The 16,630-nt window shown below is 40.8% G+C and overlaps 1 protein-coding gene across 13 annotated transcripts in view; it reads left to right on the top strand.

The window, feature by feature from the left end:
• Window positions 1-16,630, top strand: part of ago4 (argonaute RISC component 4) — a 29,935-nt gene that overhangs the window by 617 nt on the left and 12,688 nt on the right. For 6 of the 13 annotated variants that reach the window (XM_037794240.1, XM_037794238.1, XM_037794235.1 and 3 more), the window contains exons 2-11: window positions 2,810-2,878; window positions 8,841-9,012; window positions 9,262-9,382; window positions 10,747-10,928; window positions 11,576-11,712; window positions 12,763-12,897; window positions 13,658-13,745; window positions 14,814-14,961; window positions 15,085-15,204; window positions 15,389-15,550. In XM_037794240.1, the coding sequence (XP_037650168.1) occupies window positions 2,810-2,878; window positions 8,841-9,012; window positions 9,262-9,382; window positions 10,747-10,928; window positions 11,576-11,712; window positions 12,763-12,897; window positions 13,658-13,745; window positions 14,814-14,961; window positions 15,085-15,204; window positions 15,389-15,550 (1,334 nt within the window). The remainder of the gene's footprint in view (window positions 1-2,809; window positions 2,879-8,840; window positions 9,013-9,261; window positions 9,383-10,746; window positions 10,929-11,575; window positions 11,713-12,762; window positions 12,898-13,657; window positions 13,746-14,813; window positions 14,962-15,084; window positions 15,205-15,388; window positions 15,551-16,630) is intronic. The other 7 variants (XM_037794246.1, XM_037794241.1, XM_037794239.1 and 4 more) reach the window with 3 other exon arrangements.

Here is a 16,630-nt window from a genome sequence, read left to right as displayed (position 1 = left end):
TTTGTCCAAAAATATACAACCTGTGTCAAATATTTTAGCTTTAAAAAACCATTTAAATTTGTACCAACGCCATCAGGAGGAGGAGGAGGAACAGTGCGTCTCTTCGTCTCTCCGTCTCCGTCCAAGATGACAGCAATAGGGTGGGAAAACAATCATAAAACGTGCAGTAAAACACATTATAAGCAGTTTAAATGAACTGTTTTTGTGACAAAGTAATCTACTGAGAGGTTGTCATTGCTTCAACCCCGCCATGCGACTGTGGTTAGCACACACAGCAGGGATGGATGGATGGCGCTTTTATCGATCAGATCTGCAGGGCCAGCTCCATATTATTCCTCCTATATGATAACAAAGGCACTTTGCAGCGATGCAGGGATCTAATGATAAATGCATGCAGAAAATCAGCTGTATTCCTATATAACACCCAGCGATGCAATGCACAATGCACATGCAATCATTGGCAAAATGTGTCTTTTACCTCCATTTATTTCAACATAGTTCCTCATTTTGATTGTGAAATGCACCCTTACATGCACGAAGAATTGAGAAAATCAAATTATTTTTTTTGCCATAGTGAAGAATTTGTTTATTTTTGTTGCTGTATAGAACAAAAAAAGATGGTTGCATTTAAAAAAAAAACTAGATGCATTATTTTAAGTACATGCAAGAATTGAGTGCAGCTTGCAGAGAAAATGAATTTTTTGCCTACAGTAAAGATTTTGTTTATTTTTGTTGCTCTATAGAAAAAAAAAGATGGTGGCATTTAAGAAAAACCCAGATGCATTATGTTAAGGGATGCAGGGATCTAATGATAAAGCATGTAGACAGAAAATCAGCTGTTTTCCTATATACGTAATATATATGTAAACTGCTCAGAATTCAAATGTACTTAGGTGCAAATGACAAATAAAACTCTTGAATCTTGAATATACACCCAGCGATGCAATGCACAGGCCATTTTTTTATTATAGGCAAAATGTGTCTTTACCTCCATTTATTTCTACATAGTTCCTCATTTTGATTGTGAAATGTGCCCTTATACATGCAAGAATTGAGTGCAGCTTGCAGAGAAAATCAAATTTAGTTTTTTGCCAAAGTGAAGAATTTGTTTATTTTGTTGCTCTATAGAAGAAAAAAAAAGATGGTGTCATTTCAGAAAACTTAGATGCATTATTTTAAGTACATGCAAGAATTGAGTGCAGCTTGCAGAGAAAATCAATTTTTTTTGCCACAGTGAAGAATTTGTTTATTTTTGTTGCTCTATAGAAAAAAAAAATAGATGGTGGCATTTAAGAAAAACCTAGATGCATTATTTTAAGTGCTTAAATAAATGTTAAAACAGGTGCTGCAGTGTGAGCATCCAGGGGAATGTTTGTGAGATATTGTACAATCATCCACAGGTGTGTGTGTGTGTGAGCTACACACACGTAATCAGTGCAAGCCATCCAAGTTCTTATCTATGATAACAGCAGCTGCTGCTACATTGCAAAAAAACACACCTGGTGCTTCCAGGATTTCCTCAAGCCCATAGCTACATTTCTCAGGGAGGACTAGTGTTTAATGCATGTTTACCTTTGTAGAGTGGAGTGTTTTTATGTAGGTTTGCTATATTGCAGACATTATTTACTCACGTTAATTAATAATGATAAATAGGGATACAGCAGCATGGTTGTATAGTGTCCAGTACCAGTGTCAGACCTTTTTACACTCATGTTGGCCTATACTAGGATGCAAGTTTTTTTTCATGTGCTTTTGAATGCCTAACGTATTCAACAGATGTATTAAGTGACATACACTTTTGATAAGATCAGTTTCAATTCTGCAATCAGCAAAGGGATACCAGAATGATGCTTTTTTAAAACTGATAGACAAACAACCAATAGCAATCCGACCCTGCGTAGAAATGCGCAAATCTCGAGAAATTAGTGTTGCAGATTTTAATTTGAAAAGTCAACTTCCTCTGGTTCAGTTGTAGGGTGATTTCTTCAAACCATGTCTGGCTGTCTTTCCAATTAATTGTCCAAATTTTAAGCACACAAAAAAAAGAAATGCAAATTAGGCGTGTTTGGAGGGAATAAAATCGGCTATGGCGTAGTTTGGTCAGACGTTGGCGTTATAGGCTACGCATGGCTGTAATCCGCCAGTAAACACAGTAGAAGAATTAGTAGAGGAAGTGAACCGGAAACAAAACAAATCGCCTCAGCCATCTAACTATATCTGCGAGAGAAAAATGGAGTGAAGTCTTCAGGAATTTGTTTCAATTGGGCAAATTTGAACTATTCTTTAATGTCAACTAGTATTGACTAGGGCGGTAAATCGCAAGTTTTTTCACGATACAATATTATATTGATTATTTGGACAAAAATATATTTGCTGATATCACAATGTCTGCCACGATACAATTCAGATTCAATTCAGGGGCTCGCGATTGATATGAGGCGATATCATTATGCCTATTTAACGACATATATTTATATCAACTCACAAAAAAACAACTAAAATATGATTTGACAATTTTATTACTGGGCTTTTTCCAGACATTTTAAATTTCTTTCTTAATAAAAAGAATAAAAATAGCCACATTTCTCATGTATAAGCACTGTATGAATGTTAAAGGAAGGAGCTGCGCTTGGACGGAAACGGTGACACAGACGTGGCATGTTGGATTTCAAAATAAAGGCGTATCTCGATATTTTCCCTTTGCAATCGGCGATATCGGACTGTTGATCGTTGAATTGATATATTGATCCATAATCGATGTATCGCTGTACCCCTATTGACCATTTTTCCATTCTGTCCGGCGACAAAGACAAGCCATCACACATAATGGGAATATCCGAGAAGACTTCTACGGGGGAAACGGCTGATCATCAGACACGTGAGTTAAATGTTCGCTAGGTCAGAACTTATTCGGCAAAGGCGTTTTTCTATACAGCATGTAGCGCATCAACTCTTTTTTTCCGACAAAGACAAAAACCACCTCAAGCGAGCGTAAAAACTTAGCCATTTCCATACAGCTTTTCTAATGAGATAATTCAAAATGTGTGTAAAAAATATGTGAATGGAAACACGGCTAGTGTGTTTAGAATTCTTTAGGCAGGGTTGTGTGTAATGATGTGATGTAGGCCTGGGATGTATTCACAAAGCAGCTCGTTTCATCTGTTCTTATTGTTTAGGTGCAACTGTTGAAGTTGAAGTGGTGTTCAGAATTGAAGCGGTTGACACAAATGCATAGATTGTCACAGGAAAGACGTAAATGAAGGCAGTCGGACAGCAATTTTACTGAAGGTGGCGTGAACTGAGGCAAAGATGAGCCCACTCGAGTTCAAAATGACATAACTTGAGCGAGAAATTCATGATTATCCCAAAATCTATGACTCCGCTGCATGCAGAGACAGGTGCATGAAGGGCAAAAAGCCTGGAGGAAAATAAATGACGACAATTCCCGGTAAAATATGGGGATGTTTGATTATGATAGCAGCATGAGCTATTACGCATAGACTGGATATGTGTGTTGTTTCAGCAGCTGTACTGCCTGTCGAGAAATGCATCCATTGGCTGTATGTAATGTAATCTGAACTCATCAGTTAAAGTCAAAATCAGTTGCTCCTGAAGCAGCAGCTAAGAAGTAAACTTCTCCGCACTGAGTGGCGGATAGTTCCTTCTTGTGAATGGGTCCTTCTCAGTAGCTGAGCCTTTTCCACAGTCCAGTGTAGTACCTTTTAATCCAGGTGATTTGTAGGTGTGGGCGTGAGCGCGCTCCCCGCTCAGTGCTGTTAGTCTCTGACTCATCACCCGGCCAAGCCATCATCCTCGTGCTTAGCTTAAGCCCAGCTGTCTCTCTGCTCGATCACACTGTGGTTACTAGGGACACGCAACAGCATTACTAGTAGGCTCTACAGTGCACGAGGAGTAAACCCCCTCTCATCAAGTGTGAGCACACCACACACACAGTCTCATGTTTTTTTTAAACATTAGATGAGTGAAGAGAAGCGTAGTTTGGACAGGCAGGCGATAATCTTTGCGCCGTGTTGTGTTGCTCCTTGAAGACGCTGGTGGTCAATTTTGGATCCAAGATGCACTCCCGACTACATAAGGAGCAGAAAGACTTGTTTGGCTCCGGTGCATCTGTCATTTTCTGCGCCAGGAAAAAGCTAATTTCACTTCCTCTGTGACTCAAAGTAGCTGCAGCGCTGTCTCACTTGGAGCAGAAGTGTAAAAATTATGCAGGAAGCTTGATGAGTTGTTTTAAATGGAGGACTAAATGCCACTTTTGGACAAGTCTGTAGGGTCTCTTTATGTCTTCTCTAGCTCTGTTTAAAATGTTTTATTGATAGTTCATTCTGGAAAGGATTCACACACTTGTTCAGATCAATTCAATAATGCATGAAAGGCTGCTATAAAACACACTAGCATAGAAAAATGTACATTTTTATCATCAAAATATGCATGTGACAAAGAAAGAAGGGCGTATTCAGAAAAGAAATCACTTAAGAGGGAGTGTCTTCTAGATGGACATAATGTTCTTCTGTATATTTTTTTAGCTTTCATCTAATTTCTGATTAAGTAGCGCTCTGTAGTGTTGGATAGCCGGGACGATCATGTGATGTTCCTCCTGAATTTTTTCATATTAGAAGAATTTTTTATGTCTGCTTGCTTGCATGTGCCCGTTTTTTTTCCCCCCATGAACGTTTGGGGCACTAAAATATTCTCTGTTGCGTGAATGTAGGCCAAGTTGTGTTTTTTTTTTCTCATGCAGTACAAAATACTGAAGTGACCCAACATTTACCCCAACATTTACTCTAGTTTCTTTTACAGCATACCCCTCGTGCTTGCTTGTTGTTGTTATGATGTCTTGAACTTCATTAGAATTATCCTATACATACAGGTACATATGTGAAATTTGACCTCTGCCTTTAACCCATCCGTAGGTGCAGTGGGGTGCTGTAAAGCACCCGGTGGAATTCATTTAGTTAGAGCTGGAAATATCAATTGATTAGTTGATGCAGAAAAATGACCATTTTCGCGAGAAAAAATAGTGAAATAATGCAAGACATTCACTGTTTTTTAGCTTCTCACATGAGCGGATTTGCTGCTTTTCTTTGTCATAGAGGATAGTAAACTGATTATCTTTGAGTTTTGGACTATTGGTCACAAAAAATGAGACATTTGAAGAAGTCGCCTTGGGCTTGTGATTGGCAATTTTTCACTATTTTCTTGATGCTTCATAGACTAAATTGATATATAATAGAAAACAATCAGCAGATTAATCAATTATCCTACATATTGCAGCCATACATTTGGTATCTTTTCCACTGTTTTGTTGTCGTCATTTTGTTTGCGCACATAAACTAACCTGAGACGGTGATGAATGAAGGAAAACAACAAACCCAATTAACTGAAATGGTGTTAGAATCACATTTAGAGCTGAAACGACAGGTCTATTTATCTACTAGGTTGATTGACAGACAATTCTGCAACGGTTTTGCTAATCAAATTAATCATGTCAGTTATTTTTTTAAAGCAAAAACAGCCAAACACTTCCCATCTCCAGCTGCTGCGTTGTGAGAATGTGTTTCTTCATCTTATGTGATAGTAAACAGAATATATTTAGGTTTTGGACTGTTTGGTCAGACAAACGAGCAATATGAAGACATCAGTTTGGGATTAAGGACATTGTAACTGCTCTAAACTATTAATTCACTAATGAAAACATTATTCTTAGTTGGAGCCATAAACTGTTTATTTAAAGACCCTCAGTTGCGGTTGGTGTCGTTGGCTGCGGTTAGTAGACGGGTTAGTAGAGGAAGGATGAGTTCAGGCATTTTGTGTTCAGACACGCGCATATCTAAGCGTAGTAGTGTGGCAGCTGAGGAGGCTATATATAGGTACATCTCTGGTTTTGGTGAAAGTGGAAGAGGAAGACCTCGAACTCTCTGTGTGCTGCTCACATGGAGTAAATCCCTTTATGTAGTACCTGTATATGCAGTAGAGAAAAATAGAAACCCATGTACAATGTCATATAATTCAATACACGCAGGGTTTCTGCAGATCTTAAAGTCTTGACGTTTAATTTTGATTCCTCAAAAAAGGCCTTAGTAGATAATAAAATTACTTAACTTTTCTCTTGCCTGGCGAAGGCAGTAGTAGTTTGTTACTGGTTGCAGACTGCTTAATAAATAATTCTAGATCATATCGTCCCTACTGGCTTTCCATCATGCTTTCATACTTTGGATGGTATGATCTAGAGCTGTAACAATTAAAGAACGAATCAACTAGTCAATCTTCAGAAGATTTTGATAATCGATCAGTCGTTTAAGTTATGTTTTTGAGCAACAATGCCAAACGTTCTCTGGTTTCTGCTTCTCCAATGTGAGGATTTGATGCTTTTAATATCCTGGTAAGCTCAATATTTTGGTGCATTCTGCTTGTCTGTCAAAACATATTCAATTATTTTCTGACATTTTATAGACTAAACCAATCATTCCCAAAGACCGGAGATGTTATTAGGGTCGCCAAATTTTTTTTTTTCAGAATTTCTTCCATATGAGGGAGCCTGAATGCTCGTATTGTTCTAATAATTGCAGCCTACTTATATCGTTGAATCAAATATGAAAGGCTAGCGTACATTCTGTTTGTTTACTGATGAGATGAAAAACACGAGAGCCTGTTATTTATTTGGTCTTATTTATAATGTATTTAATGTGTGTATACATTTTCAATAACACGCATAAAACAAAGTTGTGATTTATCAAACGATTACTTCTAATTGAAATGGCTGGTTTACCTTTTCAAGATAATATAAGGTTATGGCAGTAAAAGTAGTCAGGAACGTTCATTTCTATAGATGAGGCTTATTTTGAATTGGGTCGCGATGGTTTGTTATTTTTAAAGAGTGGGTCCCAAGAAAAAAAATTTGGGTACGAAACACTGGACTAAACGATTAATCGAACATGTCAGATTAATGCATAATGAAAATAATCTTTGAAACAGGTGTTAAATTGCATCTATGTGGTATTTAAAAGGTCTTTAAGTCTGTGCAGAAACCCTGAGTACAGCAGTTCTTCAATATGCATTAGCTTTGTGAAAGGTCAACCTTGTATAAAAGCTGTATGGTAATTTCTGTGGTCATATAGTTCGCGGTTGTGGTGTTGTATCAAACACTTTTGTCCTCCCCCATGTACTTACAGCCGAAGACAGGATGTTACACAAACACATTTTCCTGCCTGTAAAGCTTTCAGCAGACACCATCAACACAACGCACCAAAATGGAGGCATAAAGGAATGCACTTGAGCTTACTATTGAATTGCGATGCACTTGCAGTGCCTGCGATACATAATGTAGAACTATACACACACGGTGCTCGTGGTATGCCTTTTTGTTGCCATCGGTAACAAGGCCAGCGGGACAAAGTAGAGTGAATCATCAGATGTTTTTTTTAATCCAAGTCGTGACAAAGACAAACAGAAATGTGACGAATAGCTTCTTATTCGAGACTGTATCGCGAGCATAATAACGATGTAGAAAAGCCGAATGATAGTATAATATATATAATCAAGCTAATGGGTTGTTTTTGTGTGATGGAGATGGAGGAGGAGGAGGATTGGGTAGCGGGGAGCAGAGGAGGTGATTTGGGGCCCAGGCTAGATGAGGGCATGTTCGGGAGCGTGTTTTCAGGAAGCGATGGGGAGGGTCCCGATTGTCCGTGCTCTCGCGCTTCACTTGCTAACTGGAGCGTGTGGGTGCATGGAGTTCAGGAGGACCCCCGCAGTCCCTTAGCTGTCAGTTAACAAAAGCTTTAAGCAGCCTCCTCCAACCTCCCTCAATACCACCAACACAATGTTATTTTAATAGCGGTTGTATATATATATTTTTTTGCCTTCGAGTGTGCTCTGTCTTTTTTCGTCTTTCGACCCGACTAAATTCAGATCTACTGTGTGTGGTTCCTCTTTAAGCAGACGCTCTTGTACAGAGTGATGCATTGCCTTTTTTTAACGGACAGAGCAGGCATTACAGGGCCTCCTTTCGCTCATGCTAATGTAAATAAGTAGCGGGATAACTAAAGACGTTGTGTTCCTCCCATGCTCGCAGCTTTTTATGCTACAATACAAGATTCACAGGCACCACACCTGTGTCAGTCACCTGTGTACATGCATACACTGTATGCATTGTGTGTGGTGTGCACCGCGTGCAACGGTAATCCCAGACCCTCTGCGTGGCACCCCCTCCATATGGCCCTGCTGCTGTCTGTCTGAGAGGAGCTCGCTCTTTGTCTCGGCGTGAGGGGTGGGCGCCCTGTGTGTCTGGGTGGAGCTGGGGGCGGGCCGGAGGATAATTGGGAGGTCATTGTTTCGCCAGCCCCTTGTTGACCCATGTAGGTCAGGGGCCAGAGTTACGGATCAATCAAACCGTCTATGTTATGAGCGCCTCTGGGTCAGCGAGGCCATTTCAGTGCATTCAAGCAGGTGTCACTGATGAGATGGTTTGCAACAAGCTTGGCGTTACGCCGTGCACATTCATCTTTTTTTAAATCTGACATCTAATGCAAAGATAAGCACTCACGCTTTCACTGTCGCCTCCTTTGTTCACATTCAAAATAAACGCCAAACATGCTTTATTTGAAGGGTAGTTCTTTTGTGGCGAGGAATCCATGCATTTCTTTCAAGAGTCTGGTAGATTAAGCCTTCGCTGAGAGGAGGAAGTTGACAAATGTTGTGTGAATTAAACATTTTAAATGAAAAAGGTTACTGATATTCTTAACTTGCATGTCAACAGTGTCAATAAAAGCCCTCATAAACTCTGGTAATTCACAATCAGTTTTTCTCTCTGTTCTCTCCAGGCCCGCCCGCCCCTCCCTCTCTGTTTCAGCCTCCGCGGCGTCCCGGCCTCGGCACGGTGGGGAAACCCATCCGGCTCCTTGCGAACCACTTCCAGGTGCAGATTCCCAAGATTGATGTCTATCACTATGATATCGACATCAAGCCTGAGAAACGGCCTCGGAGGGTCAACAGGTAAATATTACCGAAGATGCACATGGGGACGGGGAAGTTTTAATAATTTAATTGTAAGCTACAGATGCCAATTGCATCTGTAGCTTTTATAACCACTGACTGCCCGAGGAGAAACTCGTCTACTAGGTGCAACATGTTTTAGATACTAATAAATGGCGAAGTGAGGAAAAAGAAACTTGCAGTATGAAAATGTTAAGTTACTGGTACGTCTGTGTTTTTGGCTCACCTCCCGCTGTCCCCGTCTTCTAGGGAAGTGGTGGACACCATGGTGCGGCACTTCAAGATGCAGATCTTTGGAGATCGACAACCTGGCTACGATGGGAAGAGGAACATGTACACAGCACATCCACTGCCAATTGGGAGAGATAGGGTTGGTATTTCAAACACATCTTGACCCCTCGTGTCATCAGCATGTACACAGATTAATTTGTTTGTCATGTTGAAGAATCAATAGTCTCTAAAGGATTCATAAAGAGAAACAGTTTTCATTTAAGAATCTAAACCCAGTGATTTGTTAGTATGTTAGGCGCGAGATGGTAGGCATATAAATGGTTTAGTGGATTAGGTTGAGTGTTTGTGGGTTTGTAAGTGAAAGCTTGCCAGCTGAATCGGTCTGGAAAGTCTGGACCAGGAATGTGAGACCAGTTTTTGATCCTCAATTGAAGTTATTTGCAAATGCTTACCTGACCGCAAGTGTTGATGTTTGGCAAAAAAAAAAGTCTGCGATTTGAATTAAAGCTGAAGTAGGCGAGATTAGAGCAAATATGATTTTAAAAAAAGTTATTTTTATAAAACGCTATATTGTGACAGCAGTGCATGAAAAAGGTAACCTGAAAAAAAATCATGTGCCTCTGTGTCCTCTGGTGCTCCTAACGGCATCTACAAGATTTTACAAACTGGAGGAAAACAGGCAGTAAGAGCTGATCTGCCGTCGATGAGAGCCGGCTGTCAATCACTCACGAACTCCGACCAAGCGGTCAAACTAGGCAGCGCTGATCAAATATGAATCAATATTATGTTAAATGAATGGCTATTTCTAGCCTCAAATGTTTTCATCTTGTAGTGTGAGGTTTAGCTGTAAAATGAGAAAGTTTGTGACGCCGCCACCATTGTGAAATCTGATGAAGAAATGTCAAGTTCTGGTCACATGACCGTAGCACAGCTAATAGGAACCGTCTCTCTCTGAAATAACCTGTGATTGATCAAAGTCTTTCGTCACAGGCTAGATTTTTTTAAAGCCTGAAAACAGAGCCATGAGGAGGAGCAGAAGTCTAGTTTTCTCTCAGAACACTTGAATTACAATATGCTGAAGGGTTATTATGGAATTTTTGCCCAATGATGCCAAAACTATACTGCCTACTGCCACTTTAAGCAAAGTATAATGGAAAAAAACTGCCTTGTTTTTGTTTAAACTACTACTGTACTACTGTACATTCTCATCAGAATTTCCCCAGCTTTTTGCTTCTTGTTTACACCTGTCGACTCTGTGTGGCTGTGCTCATGTAATGTTTTAACATCTTTTGTCATTTCAAAGACAAACCTATTTAAGGATTCTTTGTGTTGCTCTCTTTATTTCAATCTTGTCCTTGGGTATTTATTGCCTTTTATCTCTCCCCCTCACCTGTTCTTCAATCCATTCCCCTCCGCTCATCTTTTATTTCTTCCTTTCCATTTTGTCCCCTTCCCCTCCCCTCTGTGTCCTCATCTTCCTCTCTCTCTCTCTCTCATCTTTAGGTGGATCTGGAGGTGACTCTGCCTGGTGAGGGTAAAGATCAAACGTTCAAGGTGTCTTTGCAGTGGGTGTCTGTGGTCAGTCTTCAGATGCTGCTGGAAGCCCTGTCGGGTCACCTTAACGAGGTCCCCGAAGATTCGGTTCAGGCTCTGGATGTCATCACACGGCATCTGCCCTCCATGAGGTACCGACTCTCAAACCTCTGCCTTCTCACAAACACACCACCCACATCTTTTTTTCTACATCTGTTGACAGACTTATTGCTTTTCATCTTTTATTTGTCTGTATTATTTAATATCCTGCCGTCATGTGTCTCCGGGATCAAATAATATCACAATCAAATTACGTTTTGGATTATGGAATTGATTACGGAACAGCAGCTTTTTGAACCACAACACCATAACAACTGCACCACAGGGCGCTGCGTCACTGATATATTTGTGTCCATCTCTAAATGGATTTTAAAATTTCTGTTGAATTTGATTTGGATATCACATCACACTGAAATGGTGACACTTCTGCAGCATGAGGGAAAATCAATTCACTGCACACAGATAATTAAGTGCACACTTGTCAGATTTAATACCATTTTATATTAATCTGCAAACCCCTCGCAAACATAAAATGTGTCTCTTAATGGCCCTCCAGTGCTTTCATGTCTAACCTGATTCAGAAACCAAAATGTATTTTTGAGTTATAGCTATGATTCGTCTATGTGTCTATGAAAAGTTTTATATTTAGCTGTTTAACCCAAATATTTTCCATAATAAACAAATTTGAATATAAATCTGTCTGATTATTAAAAAGTAATCTTGTGATCTGTGTGCTCAGGTATACTCCTGTGGGGCGTTCGTTTTTCTCCCCTCCGGAGGGCTACTATCATCCTCTGGGTGGAGGCAGGGAGGTGTGGTTTGGTTTCCATCAGTCTGTCCGTCCTGCCATGTGGAACATGATGCTCAACATCGACGGTAAGACCTTAGATTTAATATTTGCTTTGTATACATCAATTTAAAAGCATTCTGTATCAGGCTGATATTTGATGTGGGTGTTAACTGACCAATATAAATAATGGTATCGTGTCTTAATCCTCTACAAGATTTAATGTATTTGTCTGCACACGATCTCTGGTAATCAGCAATTGATTGTGTTCATTTTATTTCCACTATCTGCTACAGTACAGTAACCTCCCTCCGCCAAAAATAGGGCTCCCCCAGAAGCCCCAGTGTAATTCGAACACTGTAATTTACCATGCATATAATGTTTTTTATGTAAAATATATAGAACATTGAATGACATCAGATCTAAAATGAAAATTTCAAAAGTGGCAGATACAATTTCTGAGTATAATAATACTTGTGGCAGGCAGTGAAAAGAGTTAATTTCAGACCCTACCCATATCTATTACTCAAATTGAACTTCAGGTTTGTTTTCAATTGTCTCTCTCCCAACAATGCATCCCCCCCTTGCTTTTGTTTTTTTAAACACAGGGCTGTTACCAGGCTGCACATCCATTAAGTCAGTTGAAATTGTAAAACTCAGTATTTCACAAGGCATTTTGGCACTAAAACCAGTTCCTTAATCTGTTAAGAGTGAAGTAGGTAGCGGGGATGTCTGCTTGACACTAAAAACACTAACTGTCTTACTCTACGAGACAGGGACTCATTGTCCTATAAAATACTTTATAAACACAGGTCCTGGTGTTTTACTTGACTGAGATTATTTGCTCACTAGATAGTTTGTTTGTTTGTTTGTATCCACTTGGTTACATTGAGGAGACTAAGTCATTCTTGTGGAAAGATATTTAGTCGTTGTTAATGAGATCAGGACATTCATTACGGCTGCAAGAAGGTGCTTTTAAAGCTCCTATTGTAACCGCTGCATCCCCACAGCAGAGATATACAGAGATATACAGCATCATGGACTCATTTGGCTTACTTGTAGTTGATTGATTTATGGGGCTGATTTGCTGAATAATTCTCATATCTGTTCCCCCCCCCACCCCCCCTCACCCCCCTCAGTGTCAGCCACCGCTTTCTACCGCGCCCAGCCTGTGATCGAGTTCATGTGCGAGGTGCTAGATATACAGAACATCAACGAACAGACCAAACCACTGACGGACTCACAGCGCGTCAAATTCACAAAGGAAATAAGAGGTGAGCACTCGATACCAGCGCACACACACCCCCGCACACATACAGTACGCTGACCTTTACCAACAAGTCAAACATACACACGTTATATACACAACTTCTGTGACTCACTGTGTATCAAATTCCACACAGAGATTACCGAGAGGTGTTGGCCTGCGAGGCACATGCATGTTTGTTTTCATGCAGAGTGTAAGAACTAAAAGAAGCAGCGCCCACTCACACATAATCATGCTGTAGACCCACTACACATACACGCTGCTTAGCCTCCACCAATGATGAGCACTTGTTCTTAACCTAAGGGTTATAAAGGATTGTGTTTCTCAAAAAGATGTGTCCATGAGATTCACACAAGTATTCGTAACTTAATACAGCTTTTATTGCTACAACTCCAGTCTCTGTCTTCTCTTCTGTTATTGTAAATACTCAAAGAACCAACCTTGCAGGACATAATGGGATTTTTCAGACAGTGTGGAATTTCGATTGCATATTTTCTACGGCAGACACTCGTAAGCTCTCTAAATTTTCTGTTTCCGTTTGTGTTTTGGGTCGAGTTGTGACAAATGTGTAAAGGGGAAACTGGAGAGAGCTGAAACACTCCGTCTACAGTTGGGTGCCCAGTCAGCATTTGTCTTTATCGTGGTCTGAAAACGGCAGTAGAGGAACAGGAGATTCCAACCTGCTAATTTTAAAGATCTCAAACTATTGCAGCAACTATATGCAACATCTTTAATGTTCTTTCTTGTATGTTTTTTTTTTTAAAAAGGTTTGAAAGTGGAGGTCACACACTGTGGTCAAATGAAGAGGAAGTACCGTGTGTGCAATGTTACACGCCGACCTGCCAGCCACCAAACGTAAGTGCCTACACATCAGTTTGTTCACCCTCATATGTAAGCAAAGGCAACATTGGATGTGCTCGGGGTTTCACAGAATAGTCAACTATCAAAACCACTAGTCAACACTGGGCATCGTTGCAGACTAATCTGCGGTTCGGTGCCGGCGACACGGCAGTGCCTGTCCAAATGAGCTTTTGTGCCCCCTCTCAAAATTCATTATATTATAGTAAACATTAAAACCTGTATTGAAAAATAATGAAAACTGCAACCCATGGGGGTGGGTGGGCTCGGACCACAAGGGCTGAGTGGAAACGTCCAGAGGCTGCATTACACACAAGCTTGCAGCCGGGCACTGCTGGATAGGCGATGTTTAATGCACCGAGACAACAGCGTCAAAACACGGAGAGATGAGCACAGACAGAAGCTTGTGTGCACCGTCTACACGAGGAGTAAAAACGGCACTCGTGGACTAATCACGACTCATTTTGTTAGAAGAAACGCATCAAACAATCGGAAGTGTGTGACAGAGGAAATATGATGCTCATGACATGAGTCCACGGCTGCTGCAGGGTGTCACTGTGACCGGAGGAGCGCTGAGAGCGCTCTGCAGGTTGAGTCACCTGTCGCCTGAATTTCCTTAAGATAAATAAAAACATTTCCACCATAAATTGGTGCATAAAAATTCACCAGAATGAAGGAAATTAAGTGTTTTTGACGCTCAAAATTTCCTGGGCAGGTATTAAAGCCGTGGCAATATCTCCCGCGGTGCCTGCAAGAAAGCAGTCGCGTTGTTACTGCAGTCAAACAGTTGTATTTCAGACCTTTTTGACGAATTGATCATTGTTATTTGGTGAATAAGAATGTGATATCTCCCGCGATTAATCACTGCTGGAATATCTTTTGGGAGTAGCCGACTACTACTAAAATGCAGCAGTTGTGTACTTAAGTGTACTAAAAAAGGCATAACAATTTTAAGACCTTGTAAATACACAATTAATGCAGCTTTGGTCATATTTTCCTTTTTGTGTTTTTCTTTTATATACTTTATTCTGTGTGCTTCACTTCACATTTTCCATGTATTCACAGGTTCCCGTTACAACTTGAGAACGGCCAAGCCATGGAGTGTACAGTAGCGCAGTATTTCAAGCAGAAGTACAATCTGCAGCTCAAATATCCACATTTACCGTGTCTGCAAGTAGGGCAGGAACAGAAGCACACCTACCTTCCCCTGGAGGTGAGAAAGAGGCTGTTTTGAGGCTTAATATCATTATTTTAATTCAGGGTTTGACGATCACCGACACTAATTTTCTTGCTGCCGTTTGTTGAATTAATCAAATGTTTCATCCTGCTCCTGTAGGTCTGTAACATAGTAGCAGGCCAGCGCTGTATCAAGAAACTGACCGACAACCAGACGTCCACCATGATCAAAGCTACAGCTCGCTCAGCCCCCGACAGACAGGAAGAGATCAGCAGACTGGTGAGTGCTGTTTCCCTCTTGGGGTGGGAGTAAGAAAAGCAACTGGAGCAGATGGCATTTGGTTGATTTTTCTCTAAGGACTTGTGGTTTTTGAGTTGCTGATATGAACTCAATCAGCTTAAATGCTGAATAAGAGAGAAATGGACAAGAGAAATCAGCGTACAACTTTCTCCTCGTTCCCCAGGTCAAAAGCAACAGCATGGTCGGGGGCCCGGACCCCTACCTGAAGGAATTTGGCATTGTGGTTCACAATGACATGACAGAAGTGACGGGGCGTGTCCTCCCAGCGCCCATGCTGCAGTATGGGGGCCGGGTGAGTACAGACACAGGGCGGGACTGTGGCAGGGTGAGTACTGGGCAAGGGGCTGCTCTCTTGGGGCGCACGTTCTTACTGGGGATTGCACACAGGGTGGGGGGGCCATCAGAATGAATGCTGGGAATATGGGAGGAGATCCAGGTTTGCACAGATTTATGATAATGAATTGAGTGGATTTCTGAGCAAATTTGAGGTGGATTCATAATTAAATACTTAATAAATAAAAAAATGTCTCTGCCATTTAGTAAAAAAAACATGAGCTCAAACAGCAGAGTTGCAAAGAGAGACAGGCTATTTTAGGCGCCGTTGGTTCCCGGAAGAAATGTTCTTCTATCTCGTGTACATGAAAACATAATGGGAGAAGTTAACTACGACTCCCAAGGTGCATTTTGGTAAGAAACATCCGATCACAGAGCGTCAGATTCTGTTATGTTTTCTGCTCACGGCAAGTAAAAGCTTGGTAAGGTGTTGTACTGATGATACGATCTGCACCTTAAATTAACTCACTGGCTCAATTTTAGATGAATTTTGCTGCAGCGCTGATTCGCGCCTCTGATTGGCTTCTTTCTCCATGGCAACAGCGGCCAGGGCTCGTGGGTATTGTAGTATTTAGAGAGCCGTCCACCATGCACAAACAGATGGACAAAACATGATTTCTTAGAAAGGAATTAAAGCAGGTGGCCATAACATTCAATCTATAGGATTGTTACATTATCCAGGAGGGTCCTGTGTTTTCCATGTTGACTAAAATCAAGGATGTCATTAAAAGGGAAATTTCAAATGGGAATAACGAATAGGGGAAAACACCTCCAGAACCAGCGTCTCCTCCGATTTTGCAACTCTATATTAATTGATGTGGTTTCTAGATACAGTATTCAATTTAAATATGTGCAGACCTGGAACTTTCCCTGTGTTATAATCCTGTGGCGCATCTCTGCAGTCTGTTAAGTGCATCTCTTTAAACACTCTTTCCTTCACTGACACAGCCTCTAAGTATGTAAATATTATGGTGCATGTGCTGTAGACGAAGGCTGTAGTGTCTGAAGGAATGGAGATGAGGAGCGAGTCACCGCAGACTGCTGAGATTCACCCACTGAATCTCAAATCAGC

This window comes from Sebastes umbrosus, chromosome 15, assembly GCF_015220745.1.
Source record: "Sebastes umbrosus isolate fSebUmb1 chromosome 15, fSebUmb1.pri, whole genome shotgun sequence".
Lineage (NCBI taxonomy): Eukaryota > Metazoa > Chordata > Actinopteri > Perciformes > Sebastidae > Sebastes > Sebastes umbrosus.
The sequence above is the reverse complement of the archived record's forward strand: the minus strand, read 5'-3'. Positions and strand labels throughout refer to the sequence as shown.